This window comes from Urtica dioica, chromosome 2 (assembly GCF_054948205.1).
Source record: "Urtica dioica subsp. dioica isolate 48M chromosome 2, U.dioica_male_clone48M_v1_H2, whole genome shotgun sequence".
NCBI classification, from domain to species: domain Eukaryota; kingdom Viridiplantae; phylum Streptophyta; class Magnoliopsida; order Rosales; family Urticaceae; genus Urtica; species Urtica dioica.
In genome coordinates this window covers 1,465,344-1,483,782 of record NC_142757.1, presented here as the reverse complement: position 1 = coordinate 1,483,782, position 18,439 = coordinate 1,465,344, and the positions used below count along the sequence as shown (strand labels likewise).

At 43.9% G+C, this 18,439-nt stretch overlaps 1 protein-coding gene across 1 annotated transcript; it reads right to left on the bottom strand.

Moving 5' to 3' along the window:
• Window positions 1–17,560: 17,560 nt before the first annotated feature.
• Window positions 17,561–18,201, bottom strand: LOC149403999 (histone H4). Its single transcript, XM_089607256.1, has one exon. The coding sequence runs from the start codon at window positions 18,036–18,038 to the stop codon at window positions 17,727–17,729; it is 312 nt and encodes a 103-aa protein (XP_089463382.1). The 5' UTR covers window positions 18,039–18,201; the 3' UTR covers window positions 17,561–17,726.
• Window positions 18,202–18,439: the final 238 nt, after the last annotated feature.

The window sequence follows — 18,439 nt, the reverse complement described above, 5'->3', positions numbered from 1 at the left end:
CGTCCAAATGAGCTTCTAGAAGCCTATGGATTTGTTTCCTCATTTGCTTTCTCTCTTAGTTGGCCGAAATTGCACTTTCCTTCTAGAGGATATTTGTTTCCTCATTTTTCTTTTGGCAAGTATCTTCATACATTAATGCACAAAATAAACTCTCTTTTTCTCTATTGGGCTGCACGAAATTAGTCTCCCATTCTCTTGGGTTGGACGGCCAAAGGGCTTCTAGAAAGCCTTTCTAGATTTTTCTTTACTTGTTCATGACCACATAAGAAAAGCCCAATGAGAATTTTCAAGTAAAATTCTATGAAATGAAATTAATCCACAAGGCCCAATGAACACATCATGGCCAAGAGATCTAGGCCATCATATGACCATGTCAAAAAATTTATTGACATTCATTTCATGCTATGTCCAAAAAGACAAATTTACCCTTTTGACAATTTTCTTAAAACTTGTCTCGTTCCTGTTTTGACTTAGCTTCTAGTTTAACTATTCCTACTCGATGTGATTTGTGACAGTGACCTCATGGATCCAAATGAACAAAGCTTGAGCTAAACACTTGGACTCAAAAGTTCACAAATCTTTTCCAAGTTTAGCTTAATGTCAACTGACTCCACTAAAGAGTTGACACTAAAAATCTCTCGGTTCAAATGAATTTATTTTCTACTCAAGAATTCAACCAAATTACGATGAGCGGATCCACTTAATATTATCTATGTTTACCCTTCATGAATATCATCAGCTAGTCGGGATTTACAAAATTACCATTTTACCCTTCTAGCTGTTATTTCCTCAACTCCTTTGTCGCTTGTGAATAAGTTAGAAACAATGTATTGACGAGGAGCTAACAAGTCACATTGTTTCATCCAAAAGAGTCAAGACTCAATTTGGACACTGGCCAGTTCATTTATTCACACTCCAAGGAAGAAAGCATGAGGTGATATACATTGCATTTCAGCAATCTTGTACATGAATTCCATATCTATGAGATCTTCACAAAGTTGCTCATGACATCTTCATAACTTAGTACTTCACCAATAGGTCCTGTTCGGAATCACATAGTGAGTCCGAACTCTGACTTTCTCAAACAAGAATACGTAAGCTATGAAATGACATGTCTCATTTCAGGATTAAGGTAAGCATGATGCAATTCATACGTAGTGACTTCGAGACATAAGAGGTTAAATGGTTTGTTCTTATTGTCTCTAGAAGTGCACTGGTCAATTTAGTACCTTCGGAAGATACCTAGAAGAACTATAGAGTCTCCAACTCTCAATGCCCCATAACCAGACATCATAGATTCTCCTAACAATCATACTCAGGTCAATAGTCCTTTGACCCTTAGATTGCGAATACATCGTTTTAAGCAAACTACGAAGAGTTTGTCCATGCAAATCTACATTTGTCTCTTCGTAAGTTGTTAAGTTTGTTTATGGACTAAAGACTAATGTTTTATCATGAAGTTTCAAACACACAAGGAGGAATGAATGAATGTTTCAACTTTTTATTAATGAATAAGCAATTACAAGCAAGAGTCTTCATGAGACTTTATTACATCAAATGTACAAAATAAAGACTACAACTCTTCTTGTGGGCACCATTGACAATAAACTCCCACTTGACTCAAAGAAGATGTGTGTAGTCCTTCATGCCTAATCCCTCTCGATGTTGGTCAAAGACCTTATTCGCTAGGGCATTGGTGAATGGATCTGCTAGGTTCTCCACCGTTGAGATCTTCTTCACTTCCACGTCTCCGCGCTACACGATCTCTCGAATCAAATGGTATTTCCTCTCAATATGCTTAGAGCGCTTATGGCTTCGAGGTTCCTTTGAGTTAGCGACAGCCCCACTATTATCACAATAAAGGGTCATAGGCTCGTCGACGTTTGGAACAACTTCCAAATACTTAACGAATTTTTTAAGCCATACAGCCTCTTTGGATGCTTCACAAGCAGCCACATATTCCGCTTCCATTGTGGAGTCAGCAATGCAAGATTGCTTAATACTCCTCCACACGACATCTCCACCATTAAGGATGAACACAGATCCGGAAGTGGATTTCCTGGAATCCTTATCCGCTTGAAAATCGGAGTCGGTATATCCCGTCATAGTCAGGTTAGTACCAGATTATGTAAGCATCAAGTTCCTAGTTCTTCGAAGATATTTAAGAACATGCTTAACAGCAATCCAGTGCTCGGGTCCAGGGTTTGATTGGAAAAGGCTAACTACGCCAACGGCGAAACAGATGTCAGGTCTAGTGCAAAGCATAGCATACATGAGGCTTCCTAAGGCAGAGGCGTAAGGAATCTTCCTCATATCTTCAATCTCTTGTGCAGTCTTGGGAGACTGGTCCTTAGAGAGTGAAACTCCATGCCTAAAGGGTGTTTGGCCCTTCTTGGAGTCTTGCATCGAGAAACGATCCATCACCTTATCAATATAAGATGCTTGAGAGAGTGACAGTGTACGGTTTTTCCTATCTTGAAAGATTTGGATCCCCAGAATGTACGCGGCTTCTCCTAGATCCTTCATATCGAATTGCTTTGCCAGCCAGACCTTTACCTCACATAACTTACCCATGTCATTACCAATGAGTAATATATCATCGACATATAGTACCAGAAACACAACTTTGCCTTCGTGTATTAACTTGTAAACACAAGGCTCATCTATCGACTGTTCAAAGCCGAAGTTTTTCACAGTTTCATCGAATCTAATATTCCATGACCTAGATGCTTGCTTTAGTCCATAAATGGATTTAAGCAACTCACAAACCTTGGTCTCTTGACCTTCTTCCACGAAACCGTCTGGTTAAGCCATGTAAATGCGCTCGTCAAGATTGCCATTCAGGAAGGCTGTCTTGACATCCATTTTCCAAATCTCATAGTCGAGAGCTGCAGCTATGGATAGGAGTATGCGAATGGATTTAAGCATCGCGACTGGCGAGAAGGTTTCTTCATAGTCAATCCTTTCTTGTTGGGTATAACACTTCGCCACAAGTCGTACTTTGAACGTCGCGACGTTCCCATCCGGACCCCTTTTCTTCTTGTATATCCACTTACACCCTACGGGTTTAATCCCTTCAGGAAGGTCTACAAGTTTCCAGACTTTGTTGACATACATCGAGTGCACTTCAACTTTCATGGCATCAAGCCAAAGGTTTGATTCTGAACAAGCTATCGCTTGGCTATAGGAAACAGGATCATCCATGTAAGAGACGGCTACGAGAGAGTCTCCATAGGACATGTACCTGTCAGGCTTTTGAGTAGCCCTCCCACTACGTCGAAGTACTACTTAACGAGATTCTGATGAGTTAGGTTGTGTTTCAGTTGGGGTAAGAACACTTCTTACAGATGAGGTAGAAGCTTCCTCACCCAACTTTTCTTCAAGCACAATTTTGCTTCTAGGTTTCACGTCTTTCAAGGAAACGAGCATTCGTGCTAACGAAAGTCTTATCGTCCTCGGGACTATAGAAAATGAAACCTTTGGTTTCCTTTGGATATCCCACAAACAGGCACAATTCTGACCTACTAGCCAACTTGCTAGTCTTTTGCCTTAGCACATGTGCAGGGCAACCCCAAATTCGGATGTGGCTCAGATTTACTTTACGGCCAGTCCATCTTTCATAAGGAGTACCAGGAATCGTTTTAGACGGAACTTGGTTCAGAATGTAAGCGGCTGTTTCGAGGGCATACCCCCAAAAGGAAAGAGGGAGTGATGAGTAACTCATCATTGATCTAACCATCTCCATTAGAGTTCGGTTCCTTCTCTCTAACACTCCGTTTTGTTGAGGTGTGCCAGGTGCTGTAAACTGAGAAGCGATACCCTCTTCTTTAAGAAAGTCATCGAACTCTCCAGACATATACTCACCACCTTGATCGGATCGAAGGGTTTTGATCTGTTTGCCAATTTGCTTTTCCACTAAAGCCCTAAAGACCTTAAATACGTTAAAGGTCTCGGATTTGTGTTTGAGCAAATACACAAAACCATATCGCGAGTAATCATCGGTGAAGGTAACGAAGTATTCGTATCCTCCACGTGCCTGTTGGCTGAGCGGACCACATACATCAGAATGTACTAGCTCCAGCAACTCAGTGGCTCTTCGACCCTTATCGAAGAAAGGTCGCTTAGTCATTTTTCCTTCTATGCAGGATTCACAAGTAGGTAGCGAACCTATTGCAGAGGCTTGGAGTGGACCGTCCCTCACAAGTCTCTTAATCCTATCTAGACTGATATGACCAAGTCTTAAGTGCCAGAGGTATGTTGATCTTGTTAGATTGGAGGACTCAGAAAGTTTGATCCTCTTTGGCTCCATAACTAGATCGTTATCTATTTCGGTGTCTAAAAGAGAGGGTTGAGTGGGATAGATGTAGAAAAGAGCATTCTTCATACATGCATCAGTGACAAAAGAATTATCATGAAACGAAAATTCGAATTCCATTCTTTATGAACTTTAAACAATAATCTTGCTCAAGAAGACGAGCAACGAATATTAAGTTCTTCCCAAAGGTAGGAACAAAATAAACATTATTCAAGTTTAAAGTGCGATCTTCAAAAGACAGCGTCACGGATCCCACAGCCTTCACAGACACCAGGCACCCATCACCCCATTTGAAACAGAACTCGCCTTCCTCTAAGCTTTTGTTTTTCTTGAAACCATTCAAGGAACAACAAATATGGTTAGTAGCAGTGGAGTCAAGAATCCATGTTGATACATTATCAGCCACTAAGCATGTTTCGGTAACTAGTACAATGCTATGTTCCTTTGCTTTGAGATAGGCAAGACAGTTCTTTTTATCGGCCTTGTTAGGTATCTTCTTAGTTCCAGAGGCGGAGGCTTTTTGCTAAGTAGCATGTGCCTCTCCTTGATTCCCCTTTCTCTTAGTGAGACCTACAGCAGTGTGAAGTTCCTTCATAAGCTTGGTAACAGTGTACTCTAGCTTGTTTATGGAGTAGTTCATCTTGGAGGTATCAAGAGATGCGGGGAGAGTTTCTAAGATCATATCTATGACACTCTTCCCATCAATCTCAGATCCTAGGATATCCATTTTATTCATAAAACTAATGATCAGTATCATAAAGTCTCCAACAGGAGTCCTAGCCTGCATATGACAGTTCATAAACTGTCGGACTGCTTGTTGCCTTGCTTGACGCCTTTGCCCTCCAAACATCTCATGGAGATTGTTGAGCATGTCGGCGGCAGTCTCGATGTCACGATGTTGTTGTTGCAACACATTGCTCATTGATGCTAAGATATAGCACCTCACAATCTCATCGGAGCCGAGCCAGGCCGCCAAGGCGTCTTTGTCCTCCTGAGTCGAATCATCATTCGTCAGAGGAGGACACGGGGTGGTGAGTACCCATTTGTGCTTGTTAAAGGTAGGTATTATGTCGAGGATATGTTTCCAATTAACGTAGTTTTTGTTTTCGAGTTTGTTCGAGGAAAGGATGATCGAGAGAGGTTTGAGAGACATTTTGCCTATAAAAGTTGAAACAAGTTTATGATTTGTCTTTGGTTTTGGATTTAAGTTTCTTTAAGACTTGATAAAATCCAAAGGTGTTATAAACCAAACGATAATTTACTCCCTCAAGAGAAGGCCGCAAAAAATCTCCATTTATAAGTAAATGACATATCATTAATGCTTAGCCAAGATGTCAATACACCATTTTTTACTAGCTACCTTGTAAATTGGTTTGATCACTGACATCCTTTCGCAGGGCCTCGAGGGTGGATTACTAGGGATTGAGTCTAAGTGTGTAACCAACCACTTAGTCGAAAAGATTGACTTTGAAAAACAATCCGCCGAGGGGAGGTCTTGTCTCATTGTCTCACTCTTGGACTTAGCTCATTAAGCAATGATCAGTGCAAAGCGCCCTTGAGTACTCTCATTTAAGAGAGGGCCACGAGGGTGACTCTTAGTCTGGCGGCAATTGCAATTTTCATTAGTGTTGGGGATCGTGGGTTACAAACAACAACTATAACCCTCCCATTTAGTTTTTGGAGTTGGGACATCGACTCTTATAAGTTCGGACACGGTTTTCCTAGTTATAGAGCGATAGAGCGGACAACTAGAAAAGAATCCTAGATCTTCATGTTCAGAGCAGTGTTAGTGCATAAAGGCACAAGGGACATACTAGGATCTTTTCCTATTTTCTATTTCGGGAAAGTGCATGAGGGAAGTGTGAACTGTTGTCGCACGAAAATGAACAACTATTTAAAACCTCGGGCGGTTCGATCCAAGGCCGGACCAAGTGATCGCACCCGGGCCAAGAGTGTGAACTCGATAGTCTCGAGCTAGGGTTTTCTCCGATCAACCCGCCTCTCGGGAGAGGTAGGGGGTGAGGAGGAGGAGTGACCGTGCCTTGGTTGTCGGCTGCCTACGTACCCGTGCGTGGGATCAGGTCAGAACGTAGTTCAAGCGTGAAAGACGTTGTATGAGGCACGGAGCCTTGATGGAGGAGCGTTCTCGACGAAGGAGACGGGGCGCGAGGAGTCCTCGGCAGCGTCTCAGAACTTCGGAGATCGCGTACGCGTCTAGCGTGTTAGACGCGCGAGGGTAACTCTAGGCGAGAACCCTAGGGGCGTGCTTGAGCACCGGAGAACGTTCGGTCAAAGGGAGCGACGTCCGGGAAGTCCCCGTGAGTGCTTCGGAACCTTTGAGAACGAGGGAGGGAGAAGAGAGTCTGCTTCAGGCCAAATATGGCATCCAGAGAAGCAGAGAAGAGTAAGAAATCGAGCGTGTCGATAGGAGATGAATAGAAATTATTGGATCGCTTTCCCCTCAATGGGAGGGGGTTTATATAGGTGTTTGGGAGCCTTAGAAGGTCCCTTTTTCGTCCATGTGGGACTAGGAACGCGCATGCCATCAAGTGGAGGCGCACAAAGCGCGCGGCGCACAAAGCGCGGCGCGCGGGCCACCGGGCGCGGCGCGAGGGTCACCGGGCGCGGCGCAGGTCGCGCGGCGCATGGAGCGCGCGGCGCGCGCCTGTCTGGCGCTGCGCGCCATCTGCTGCACGGCCGGCCGGCGTAGCGTGTTGTGTGCGTGATGAGCGGCTCGTCTTGCCGGGCTTTTGCGGGCCTTCGAATATCATTCTTCCCACGTGAAATATGAAGATTCTCACTTGACGAGAGTGACTCGATTCGAGGTGCAAGGCTCATCTCGACGAGAGCGACTAGCGACTTGACTCGAGGAGTGACTCGAGAATGACTCGAGGCTCGACTCGAGAATGACTCGAGGCTCGACTCTAGGAACAATTCAAGCCTCGACTCGAGGAGCAATTCAAGGCTCGACTCGAGGAGCGAAGCTCGACTCGAGGAGATTGACTCAAGGCTCGACTCGAGGAGCAATTCAAGACTCGATGCGAGGAGCGAAGCTCGACTTGAGGAGATTGACTAAAGGCTCGACTCGAGGAGCGAAGCTCGACTCGAGGAGTCAAGAATTTGGGCGAGGGCTTGAAGACCTGCCGCTCTTCAGGACCTCCGGCCTGACCATCAGCCCTTTGAGCGACGTGCCTTCTAGGCGTCTCGGGTTTTCCGAAAATGACCGACAACATGAACTTCAACTCACTCGAACACTTGAAAGTTTGAGATTACACATCTTTTTTATTTTTTCGACTTGTCTACAAAGAGACCTCCCACTCAAATTTTCAAGAGCATATAGATTTTTAACATATGTGATATAGATATAGTTTTGAAAACATTTTGAAAACTTATTTGATTTGGATGACAAAATATTTTCAAGTTTGAAAACGAACACGGTTTTTCAAGATTCAAACTAGTTTTGTAAAATTCAATTTCAATTAAACTTTCAAAAATCAAAACATATTAACCTTTCACATTATGTTTATAATCTTATAAAAAAAACATTTTTTCTCAAGAAAATTTTCTCATTAGAGTTCTATAACTCATGGTAGTAGGGCTGAAAATCCGGATTTCTAAAAAACTGGACTTTCAGAACAGCCGTGCACCTCAGAGTAAAATCGCCATAACCGGCGGCTCCGATGTCCTTTTGACCCAAAACCAGTGGAATTGGAAAGAGAACAGATATACCTTTAATTTGATTTAAGAATAATTAAATTTAGATTTATGAGCAGAGAGTTATGCCACTTTAACCGCGGGTTTTACTCCAGCTCGAAGAAAAAGAAAGAACTAAAGTTCGGTCTTTTTAGGTGCGAAAAACAATCGAGTGTAATGGAACATTTTAGAAAGTTGTTAAAGCTTTTATTTGTGTTTTATTAGCAAGGTAATAACATGGTATAAAAGAAATAACAACAAGCATAAAATGATTCAAGTAAATAAAAGAAACTAGTAAGACAAGAAAACTTGTCACAAAATTTAATCGAAATTTTCTCAAACTTAAAAACACGTTTTTTAATATAAAAAATTAAAAACTTTTAGAACAGATTCTAGTGTGTTTTAATATAATCCCAAACTCATAGAAAATCAACATGATTTTTAATTTAAAGGCAAGAGCAATAAATTAAAAAAAAAATCTAAGATAACAATTCTAACTTGTCACAAAATTAGTGAACTTTCGAAACGATTTTCAAGCTCATAATTTTAAATACATGTACATGCATATCTTTGACCATAGCTCTGATACCATTTGTTGGAATTGATCTAGGATTTAAGAAAAAGTTTAACGCTTCGGTAAGCGGCGGAATTTTAAAAATTTTCTTTTCACAAGTAAAACGTTTTTACTAACCAAGACAAAGAGCCAGCACATGTAAATAAAAACTATTATGAGCATAGAAGTTTACTAACCTTTTTAGACGCTTGAACGTTGATGAGCCTTCGGAAGGTTTATAACGTTCGTCTCCCCTCGCAGCACGTCTCTCCTCTTTCGTCGCAAACTCGAGCAATCACGAAAGTTTCTATCACAAGAATCACTCGAGAAAGAAAGGAATTAGTGTGTGGGCAATTTTAAACACGACGACTTAAGAACAAGTCTTAGAGTCGAAGAGCTAAAACACTAGGTCAAATGAGGACCTAGGTGCCAAAACAAAAACGAAATTGACTAGAGAGAGAGAGAGAGGAGTCGGCCAACAATGTATAGAGAGAGAGTCTCTCAATCTCTAACTTATGTCGGATGAATGAAATGAGAGGAATGAGGTGGGGTATTTATAGGAGGAGGATTACCTTCAAAAGGTAGTTTCCTCATACCTCTTGCATGTCCAAATGAGCTTCTAGAAGCCTTTGGATTTGTTTCCTCATTTGCTTTCTCTCTTAGTTGGCCGAAATTGCACTTTCCTTCTAGAGGAAATTTGTTTCCTCTTTTTTCTTTTGGCAAGTATCTTCATACATTAATGCAAAAAATAAACTCTCTTTTTCTCTATTGGGCTGCACGAAATTAGTCTCCCATTCTCTTGGGTTGGACGGCCAAAGGGCTTCTAGAAAGCCTTTCTAGATTTTTCTTTACTTGTTCATGACAACATAAGAAAAGCCCATTGAGAATTTTCAAGTAAAATTCTATGAAATGAAATTAATCCACACGGCCCAATGAACACATCATCGCCTAGGCCATCATGTGACCATGTCAAAAAATTTATTTACATTCATTTCATGCTATGTCCAAAAAGACAAATTTACCCTTTTGACCATTTTCTTAAAACTTGTCTCGTTCTTGTTTTGACTTAGCTTCTAGTTTAACTATTCCTACTCGATGTGATTTGTGACAGTGACCTCATGGATCCAACTGAACAAAGCTTGAGCTAAACACTTGCACTCAAAAGTTCACAAACCTTTTCCAAGTTTAGCTTAATGTGAACTGACTCCACTAAAGAGTTGACACTAAAAATCTCTCGGTTCAAATGAATTTATTTTCTACTCAAGAATTCAACCAAATTATGATAAGCGGATCCACTGAATATTATCTATGTTTACCCTTCATGAATATTATCAGCTAGTCGGGATTTACAAAAGTACCATTTTACCCTTCTAGCTGTTATTTCCTCAACTCCTTTGTCGCTTGTGAATAAGTTAGAAACAATGTATTGACGAGGAGCAAACAAGTCACATTGTTTCATCCAAAAGAGACAAGACTCAATTTGGACACTGGCCAGTTCATTTATTCACACTCCAAGGAACAAAGCATGAGGTGATATACTTTGCATTTCAACAATCTTGTACATGAATTCCATATCTATGAGATCTTCAGAAAGTTACTCATGACATCTTCATAACTTAGTACTTCACCAATAGGTCCTGTTCGGAATCACATAGTGAGTCCGAACTCTGACTTTCTCAAATGAGAATACGTAAGCTATGAAATGACATGTCTCATTTTCGGATTAAGGTAAGCATGATGCAATTCATACGTAGTGACTTCGAGACATAAGAGGTTAAATGGTTTGTTCCTATCTTGTCTCTAGAAGTGCACTGGTCAATTCAGTATCTTCGGAAGATACCTAGAAGAACTATAGAGTCTCCAACTCTCAATGCCTCATAACCAGACATCATAGATTCTTCTAACAATCATACTGAGGTCAATAGTCCTTTGACCCTTAGATTGCGAATATATCGTTTTAAGCAAACTACGAAGAGTTTGTTCATGCAAATCTACATTTGTCTCTTCGTAAGTTGTTAAGTTTGTATATGGACTAAAGACTAATGTTTTATCATAAATCTTCAAACACACAAGGAGGAATGAATGAACGTTTCAACTTTTTATTAATGAATAAGCAATTACAAGCAAGAGTCTTCATGAGACTTTATTACATTAAATGTACAAAATAAAGACTACAACTCTTCTTGTGGGCACCATTGACAACAGCGCCGTCCACTTTTAGTGTCCATGTGCCCTCGTCTTCAGTAATGGTGGGGTCTTCTCTTGGGAGTTCGATGAGGAAGTCCGCTAAAACTTGAGATTTAGAGCAAGTCCTTATTCGATACTCGATGTCGTACTCGCTTAGTTCTACGGCCCATTTGGTCAATCTTCCCGACTTATTAGGGCTGTGTAGGAAACTTCTCATCAGTTGGGTCGTCATCACTATTATGGAGTGGGACTGGAAGTACGGCCGGAGCTTTCGTGCGGCGGAAACAACGCCTAAGGCCAATTTTTCCATAATAGGATATCGAGTTTCTGCATCGACTAACGACTTGCTCACATAGAATATGGGTCGTTGGTCCCCTTGCTCTTCCCTGATGAGAACTCCAGTAACCGTCCCTTGGGAAATGGCAACGTATAGGTAGAGTGGCTCCCTTATCACGGGTTTGCTAAAATCGGGGGTGTCGATAGATATTCTTTTAGTTCTTTAAACGCTTTTTCACATTTTTCGTCCCATTCGAGTTTCTTGTTTCCTTTGAGGAGTCGATAAAATGGGAGACATTTGTCCGTGGATCGAAAGATGAAGCGATTGAGGGCGGCGATATGGCCTGTCAATCTCTGCACTTCTCGCCTGTTATGAGGTGAGGGCATCTCTCGTAAGGCATTTAGCTGATCCGGGTTTGCTTCAATTCCTCGTTGAGTGACTAAGTACCCGAGGAATTTCCCAGAGGACACTCTGAACGAACACTTAGTAGGGTTCAGTTTCATTTGATACTTATTCATTACCCCAAAACATTCTTCCAAGTTTCCTAAGTGGTCATTTTCTCTTAGGGACTTAACGAGCATATCATCGATGTACACTTCTGTTATCGGCCCGACCCCGATCGCGGCCGAACGAAGGTGATACGACGTCAAACGCGTCTCGGCAGCTTGCCCCGGCAATTGGCCGGCCCTAGGGCCAGCCTCGGCCAACAGTCGGCCCAAATATCTTCGGCCATTGGCCGGCCCAAGGGCCAGCCTCGGCCAATGGCCGAGCCAAGCTATCCCCGGCCATTGGCCGGCCCTAGGGCCAACCTCGGCCAATGGCCGGCCCAAATATCTTCGGCCATTGGCCGGCCCAAGTGCCAGCCTCGGCCAATGGCCGAACCAAGCTACCCCCGGCCATTGGCCGGCCCTAGGGCCAGCCTCGGCCAATGGCCGGCCCAAATATCTTCGGCCAATGGCCGAGCCAAGCTATCCCCGGCCATTGGCCGGCCCTAGGGCCAGCCTCAGCCAATGGCCGGCCCAAATATCTTCAGCCATTGGCCGGACCAAGTGCCAGCCTCGGCCAATGGCCGAACCAAGCTATCCCCGGCCATTGGCCGGCCCTAGGGCCAGCCTCGGCCAATGGCCGAGCCTAGGCTATCCTCGGCCAAGGGGTTGCCCAAAACGCCCCTTGGTCGCCTATAAATACCGGGGTCCCTCCCTTGGTCCAGGTAATCCGAATTTGAGTAATGAAACGTTGTCGTACTCGTACCTCGCTCGTTTCTCTCAAGTATCGGCCTCTAAACACCTAAACCCTCTACATTCTACCTCAACCCTACTAATGTTGAGAGTCGGAGAGGTAAACAGAGGCAACCCCTTTATTTCCCCTTTGTAGTTCACGTATCCTCTACTGCTTTTCAGGTATCTAGACGAGGTGAGCTTCATCTATAGCTAAGGGACGACTTGGGATACCAAGTCCGACACGCTCGAGCCGGAGTGAGACCACTTGGTCTGGCCTTGGGTCTAACCACTTTGGGCTCCTGAATAGTTGTCCGAAAACGAGTGACAACAACTTCCATTGTTTTTCCTATTTTTTCTTTGAACATTTCATTGACTAACCTTTGATAGGTGGCGCCAGCGTTCTTTAGTCCAAATGGCATGACCTTTTAGCAATAGGTGCCTCGGTCTGTTACGAATGCTGTTTTTTCTTGATCGTCCAGGTGCATTAGGATCTTGTTGTATCCTGAGAATGCGTCGATGAACGAGTATCTTATGTCCCGCGGTTGCCTCGACCAGTTTGTCGATATGCGGCAAGGGGAATCTGTCTTTGGGGCATGCTTTGTTCAGGTTTGTGAAATCGAAGCATACCCTCCACTTTTCGTTTTTTTTCTTCACAACGACGGTGTTTGCTAACCAGTCCGAATATTTGACTTCGCGGATTGAGTCAGCTTTAAGGAGTCTTTCGACTTCGTCATTGACTACTGATGCTCTATCGGGGCCAAGCTTGAATCTCTTTTGTTTTATTGGTTTGAAACTTGGGTCAACGTCAAGCTCGTGGGACGTAACGTCAGTGCTAATCCCTGGCATATCTTCTGTCGTCCAGACGAAGGTGGACTTGTTCTGTTTCTAGGAAACAAATCAACTCTCGCCGTATACTTCCCTTAAGCTCGGCTCTGATTCCTACGCATTTGGAGGGATCGAGACCGTCGAGCTGTATTTGTACCGTCATTTCAGTACTTGGGGAGTCCGATTCTTCCAGTTTAGAGCTTTCGTTTTCTGTTGGCTCTACGTTCATTAATTGTTACTGTTTCTCGTTAGCCTCTTTAATATTCTGCTTTTGGCTAGTGAGATAGCAGCTACAGGAGGTTGCCTGCTTTCCACTTATCTCTCCTATCCCTTCAGGCGTGGGAAATCGAATACACTGTTGGAAGGTCGAGGGGACGGCCCTCATCCGGTGTATCCATGGTCGTCCAAGGATGATGTTATAAGGGGAGAGACATTCCAGAACCCGGAATTCGACTATTTTGTTTATCCCGTTGGTCTTTACAGGCAGCTTAATGGTTCCTATTGATGGCGTAGTCGACCCGTTGAAGCCTGTCAACTGGGTCTGCTCCCTTTCGATCTCAGATTCCTCGATTCCCATTCTCTCGAGGGTGTCTTTAAAAATGAGATCTACGGAGATTCTTCCATCGATTAGGACTCGAGCGACTTCGCAATTGGACACGTCGATCGTTGTTACGAGCGCGTAGTCATGCTGGTCTGCTGCCCCGAAGGCTTCTTTTCTGGAGAATGAGATTTGAACATCCTTTTCTGCACCAATCTTAGTGGTTTTATTCACCAGCTGACGCTGATGAGCTTTAATTGAGTTGCCTAAGCCGTTGCAAAATTTTGAACCGCCCATTATGAAGTCGACTCGATGTTTTGTCATGGAAAATTCCTCCTCGGCCTTAGCGTAGTTTGCGGCTTTGTGGATTGCGTCTTCCAATGTAAGGGGGCGGTTTACACTCATCTCCAGTTTGAATCTCGATTAATGCCACATATCGTTCCTTAGCGAAGTTATGGCAGATTCGGGATCTACATTGGAGATTTTTGAGAGGACGTCCTTGTAGCGGATCATATAGCCTTTCAAGGACTCGCTCTCCTTCTGCTGGACCCCCCACAGGTCTGCTATTGTGAGTTCGTCCTCGACGAACATCGAATAATATTTTAAGAAAGCTGCCGATAGTTTAGCAAAACTATCGATAGAGTTAGGTTCGAGTCAGGAGAACCACTCTAGAGCAGCTCCAAACAAGCTTTCGGCGAACAGTTGCTAGTATCCCGCCTCTTGTTCTCTCTCTGTCATCATAGCTCGTCCCATTGCAATTTTGAAGGATAGGATGTAAGCTTTCGGGTTCGAGGTACCATTGTACCGAGGAAGACGAACTTTCCCGGCATCTCCAATGAAGACGGCAGTGATGTTTTTAGCAAAAGGGGTCCTTCCCGTTTCGACGATGAGTCGCATTGTGAAATTTTGAGTGGACCGCTTTCATTTTGGCCGTCACCGATTCCTTGAACCTTTCGAACTCGGACATGCTGGTCTTGCCCTCCTGGGAGGGGCGAAGTCTCGTGCGCACTGGAGTGACCGTAGTGACTTCGGCCTGATTGTACAGTGTCTGGTTCTGCCCACCAAAATATTGGGGGGTGAACATTTGGAAGGTCGTCGCAGGGCGAGGTCCGAAACTTGCTGGGAAAGATCCTGCAGGTGCTACCGCTGGTGGGGGCGGGGGCAGTCTGGCTGGATCGATCGCGGCTTCAGTGGCGGCCTCTTCTGCAGCCCCCCCCCCCCCCCCGAGCTGTGAGCTCGGGCCCGGGGACTGATCTATCCCCTCGGAGACCTGGATCCCGGTGAAGTCCAGGCGGACTCCGGGAGGAAGAACCTGGCTCGTCTGCGCGGCTGACGCCGTGTTGCGAGCGGATTCTGAGGTGGTCATTTCGCCGGATCCTGCCTGCTGATCCGGAGTATTCTGAGGGGTGAAGAGGGAATCCAACCGAGCATTGAGGCTGCGGTTGGTTTCTTCTTCACTTTCTATTTTTTTATTCAGCATATCCAGGATTGCCCTGATCCCCGGAGGGATTTCCTCTCCCGATTCATAGTGAGTTGGGCTGGAAGACATGGTATTACTTTTCTGGTGAACTTGCTTCTTTCGAGATTAGACTTTCCGTTGTTCCCACAGACGGCGCCAAATTGTTGATGTCGATTTCAACAATCTCAAATTATAATATGATATATGTATTTGATTTATTTAAATATGGGTTTTAGAAGACGTCGTATAAGAAGCAAAACGAAATTCGAGAAGCAATGAATGAAAATGAATATAAATACTTGATGCTTTTATTAATAATCTGAGGTATTACAATCAGGGGGACGAAGTGCCGAACTCAAATGGGCGAACTCAGAGAACAAGAAATAGAAGAACGAATATCGAGAAATAAATGTATACGCTCGTGTGTGCGAAAATCGACATATCGGCTCCTATTTATAGCGGGAGAGAATTCGTTGAAGAGGACACGTGTTGATCAGTTCGGGTCTGCCACGTCGCTGGTCGAAGTTATCTCAGATCCGGTCTTCGAGACGAGGTCTTCTGTCTGACCAAAACCGATTCCTCCAACTGGATCAGCACGGGCGACTCATCCTTTAGCGAACTGGGCTTCTGAATGGGTTTGGGCCGATCTTCAGGAGTCGAGCTAGGCCCAGATATGTCTTTGAGAGTCGGACCGGGTCTGTTGTTGAGCTTTGGTCGAACTAAAGCCCAACTTAAATGGTTTTATTATTTTTTTAGAAAATTGAATTTTGACCCCCACACACATCGGAGACCACACCGCGGATTTCAGGCGCGTATGCAGTATGCGACCGCGCACTGGCGCGCCGCCCCATGTCTTATGCGCGCCGAGCGCGTTTCTTGTGAGGAGCGCGCGATGGTGAGCTCTATTTAGCTTGGGTTTGGACTTTCAAACCATTTTGTGTGAACCTTAGCCTTCACAACTTCTTTTGATGGGCTTTTTAATGAACCAACCCGTTCAACCTTAGAATTCGGAATTTCACGCAAGTCGCGTGGAATTTAGTCTTTCGGATTTTTCGAGGGTGAGCAACAATTATTCAAGCCATGCCATTGAGTATTGCAGATGTTCTATTATTTGTCTTTTTTTTTTTTGCATCAAAGAGATCCATTCAAAATAAAATGCTACTGATGAGCAAATTACAAAGGAACAGAAAAACACAGATAATAAACCGACTAGTCAAACCGAAGGTGTCGCCTAAGAACGAACGAGACGACCATACTCGAGACAACCAAACAGGACATGGCCTGATTAGGATTTGCCGAAGCATTTCCCTGTCTCTTGGGATTTGCCGAAGCATTTCCCGGTCTCTCAGACGGAGATAAACTCCTACGTAACCAAGGTTAAGGATGCCGCTCACCCGAGCAACACCCACCCAAAGACCTTCCATCCTCCCACTGGAGGACCACCTCCTCAAACCCCACTCCCATAGATTAAGCGAACCTTCGCAGCGAGAGCTCGCAAGCCTGAGGTTGGCGACCAACCCGACATCCATCCTTCCTCTGCCGCGCGTCTGAAGTTGCAGATGAACTTCGATTGAAAAACTCGCAATAAAGAAAGAGGGATTCGGCTGACTAGAAAACAAGGTAAGACAATAAACTAGATCTAAAACTGAAAATCCTAGTTTAATCCACCCACCTAAACAACATACGCAAAATAAATAGAAATAGACATAAAAAACATAATCTATAACTAAGAAATTAAAACTTGAATCTAAACTAAAAATGTCTTCATCATGTTCAAAGAAAAAGCCCTCGAAATCCCACCCCACAAGATCCGCAACGGAGACATCCTCGCCGAGAAGGATCTGAAACAACGAGCCGACGGGGCCGGCGGCGAACTGGACGGCATCTCCGGAAGGAAGGCCAAAAAAAGGAGCTGGTTTCGGGGACCGAAAGCTCCAGATCTGGGAATCAAACCGCATGGCCCTCCAAAGGTCAGAGTCTGCCATCTCCGGCGGAGGAAGAAGTAGAGTACGACTGTTGCAGGAACCTCCGGCGAGGACAAGGACGTCCGGCGAGGCACGGGGTCTGCGAAGGAGACCCATAGAGGTGGGATGGGTAAAAGCTTATTCCGAGGCCAAAGAGAAGACAGAATAGCCTCTCCCCAAGTCGGAGCCGATCAAAGCGCCGGCGTCCTCCCAGGAGGGGAGCGGCGAAGAAAAAAAAAAGAAAAAGGTTTCTGGTTTATTCGGTAGACCTGTCTAAGCAATATCAAATATTGTCTGGTTACAAATATCATAATCTAGATAAGTGCAGATATGTTTTGATGAAATGAATATTTCGAAACAAATGGCATAATTTTCATACGTTTCATCGTCAGATATTTCCACATAGTTGCAATAGATTTGAGTGCGATCTCCTTTCAATTTATTTATTGTATGGGCATATTATTAAGAACAAATCTATAAGAATTGATTAGCTCAACCAACGATGATAATTCAAATAGACTGGTTTCAAAAAAAAAAAATAATAATAAAAAAAAAAAATAAAAACATAGGAGTAGTAGTCGCTGAAACTACATTGAATTCAGAAAATTAAGATTCCACTTCATCGACTAACATTTGAGAAGCACAAATAATTGGATGAGCAATCCAAACCCTAAAAAAAACATCCAAACTATACCCTAACCGCCGAAACCGTACAGAGTACGTCCTTGTCTCTTCAAAGCATAGACGACATCCATGGCGGTGACAGTCTTCCTCCGAGCGTGCTCTGTGTAGGTCACAGCGTCTCTGATGACATTCTCCAAAAAGATCTTGAGAACTCCTCTGGTCTCCTCGTAGATCAGGCCACTTATACGCTTCACACCTCCTCTGCGAGCCAATCTCCGGATCGCCGGCTTCGTGATTCCCTGGATGTTGTCCCGAAGAACCTTTCTGTGCCTCTTCGCTCCGCCCTTTCCCAAGCCTTTGCCTCCCTTGCCTCTTCCTGACATATTTTCGCAGCTTCAGTCGACTTGGGCTTTATTTTTATTTTATTTTTTTTATGGATTTGGCAATGTTCGTCTGTGACATGGACAACGGGTTTGGGGGTGGGTTTTATAAGGATGTGGTTTCGACGTTGGGATTTGCTTTTCTGTGTTTCGTTGAATGGGCGGTGAGATTTGAAGCCAAAGGTGTTGTTTTGGTGTTTGTTATGACCGTTGGACGAAAATTTATCAATGGCTCCTAGAGCGATCCGCGTTAAAACCTGATGTGGACGAGGAACCGTTGATAGGATGTTATCTGACGGAGGAAATGGGGTTGTAGGATTGGCAGGATCGTGAGAGAATTGTGGCCAATAGATGAGTAGTTTTTTTCTTTTGCTCTTTGCTGGAATGAAAAATAATAAGTAAGG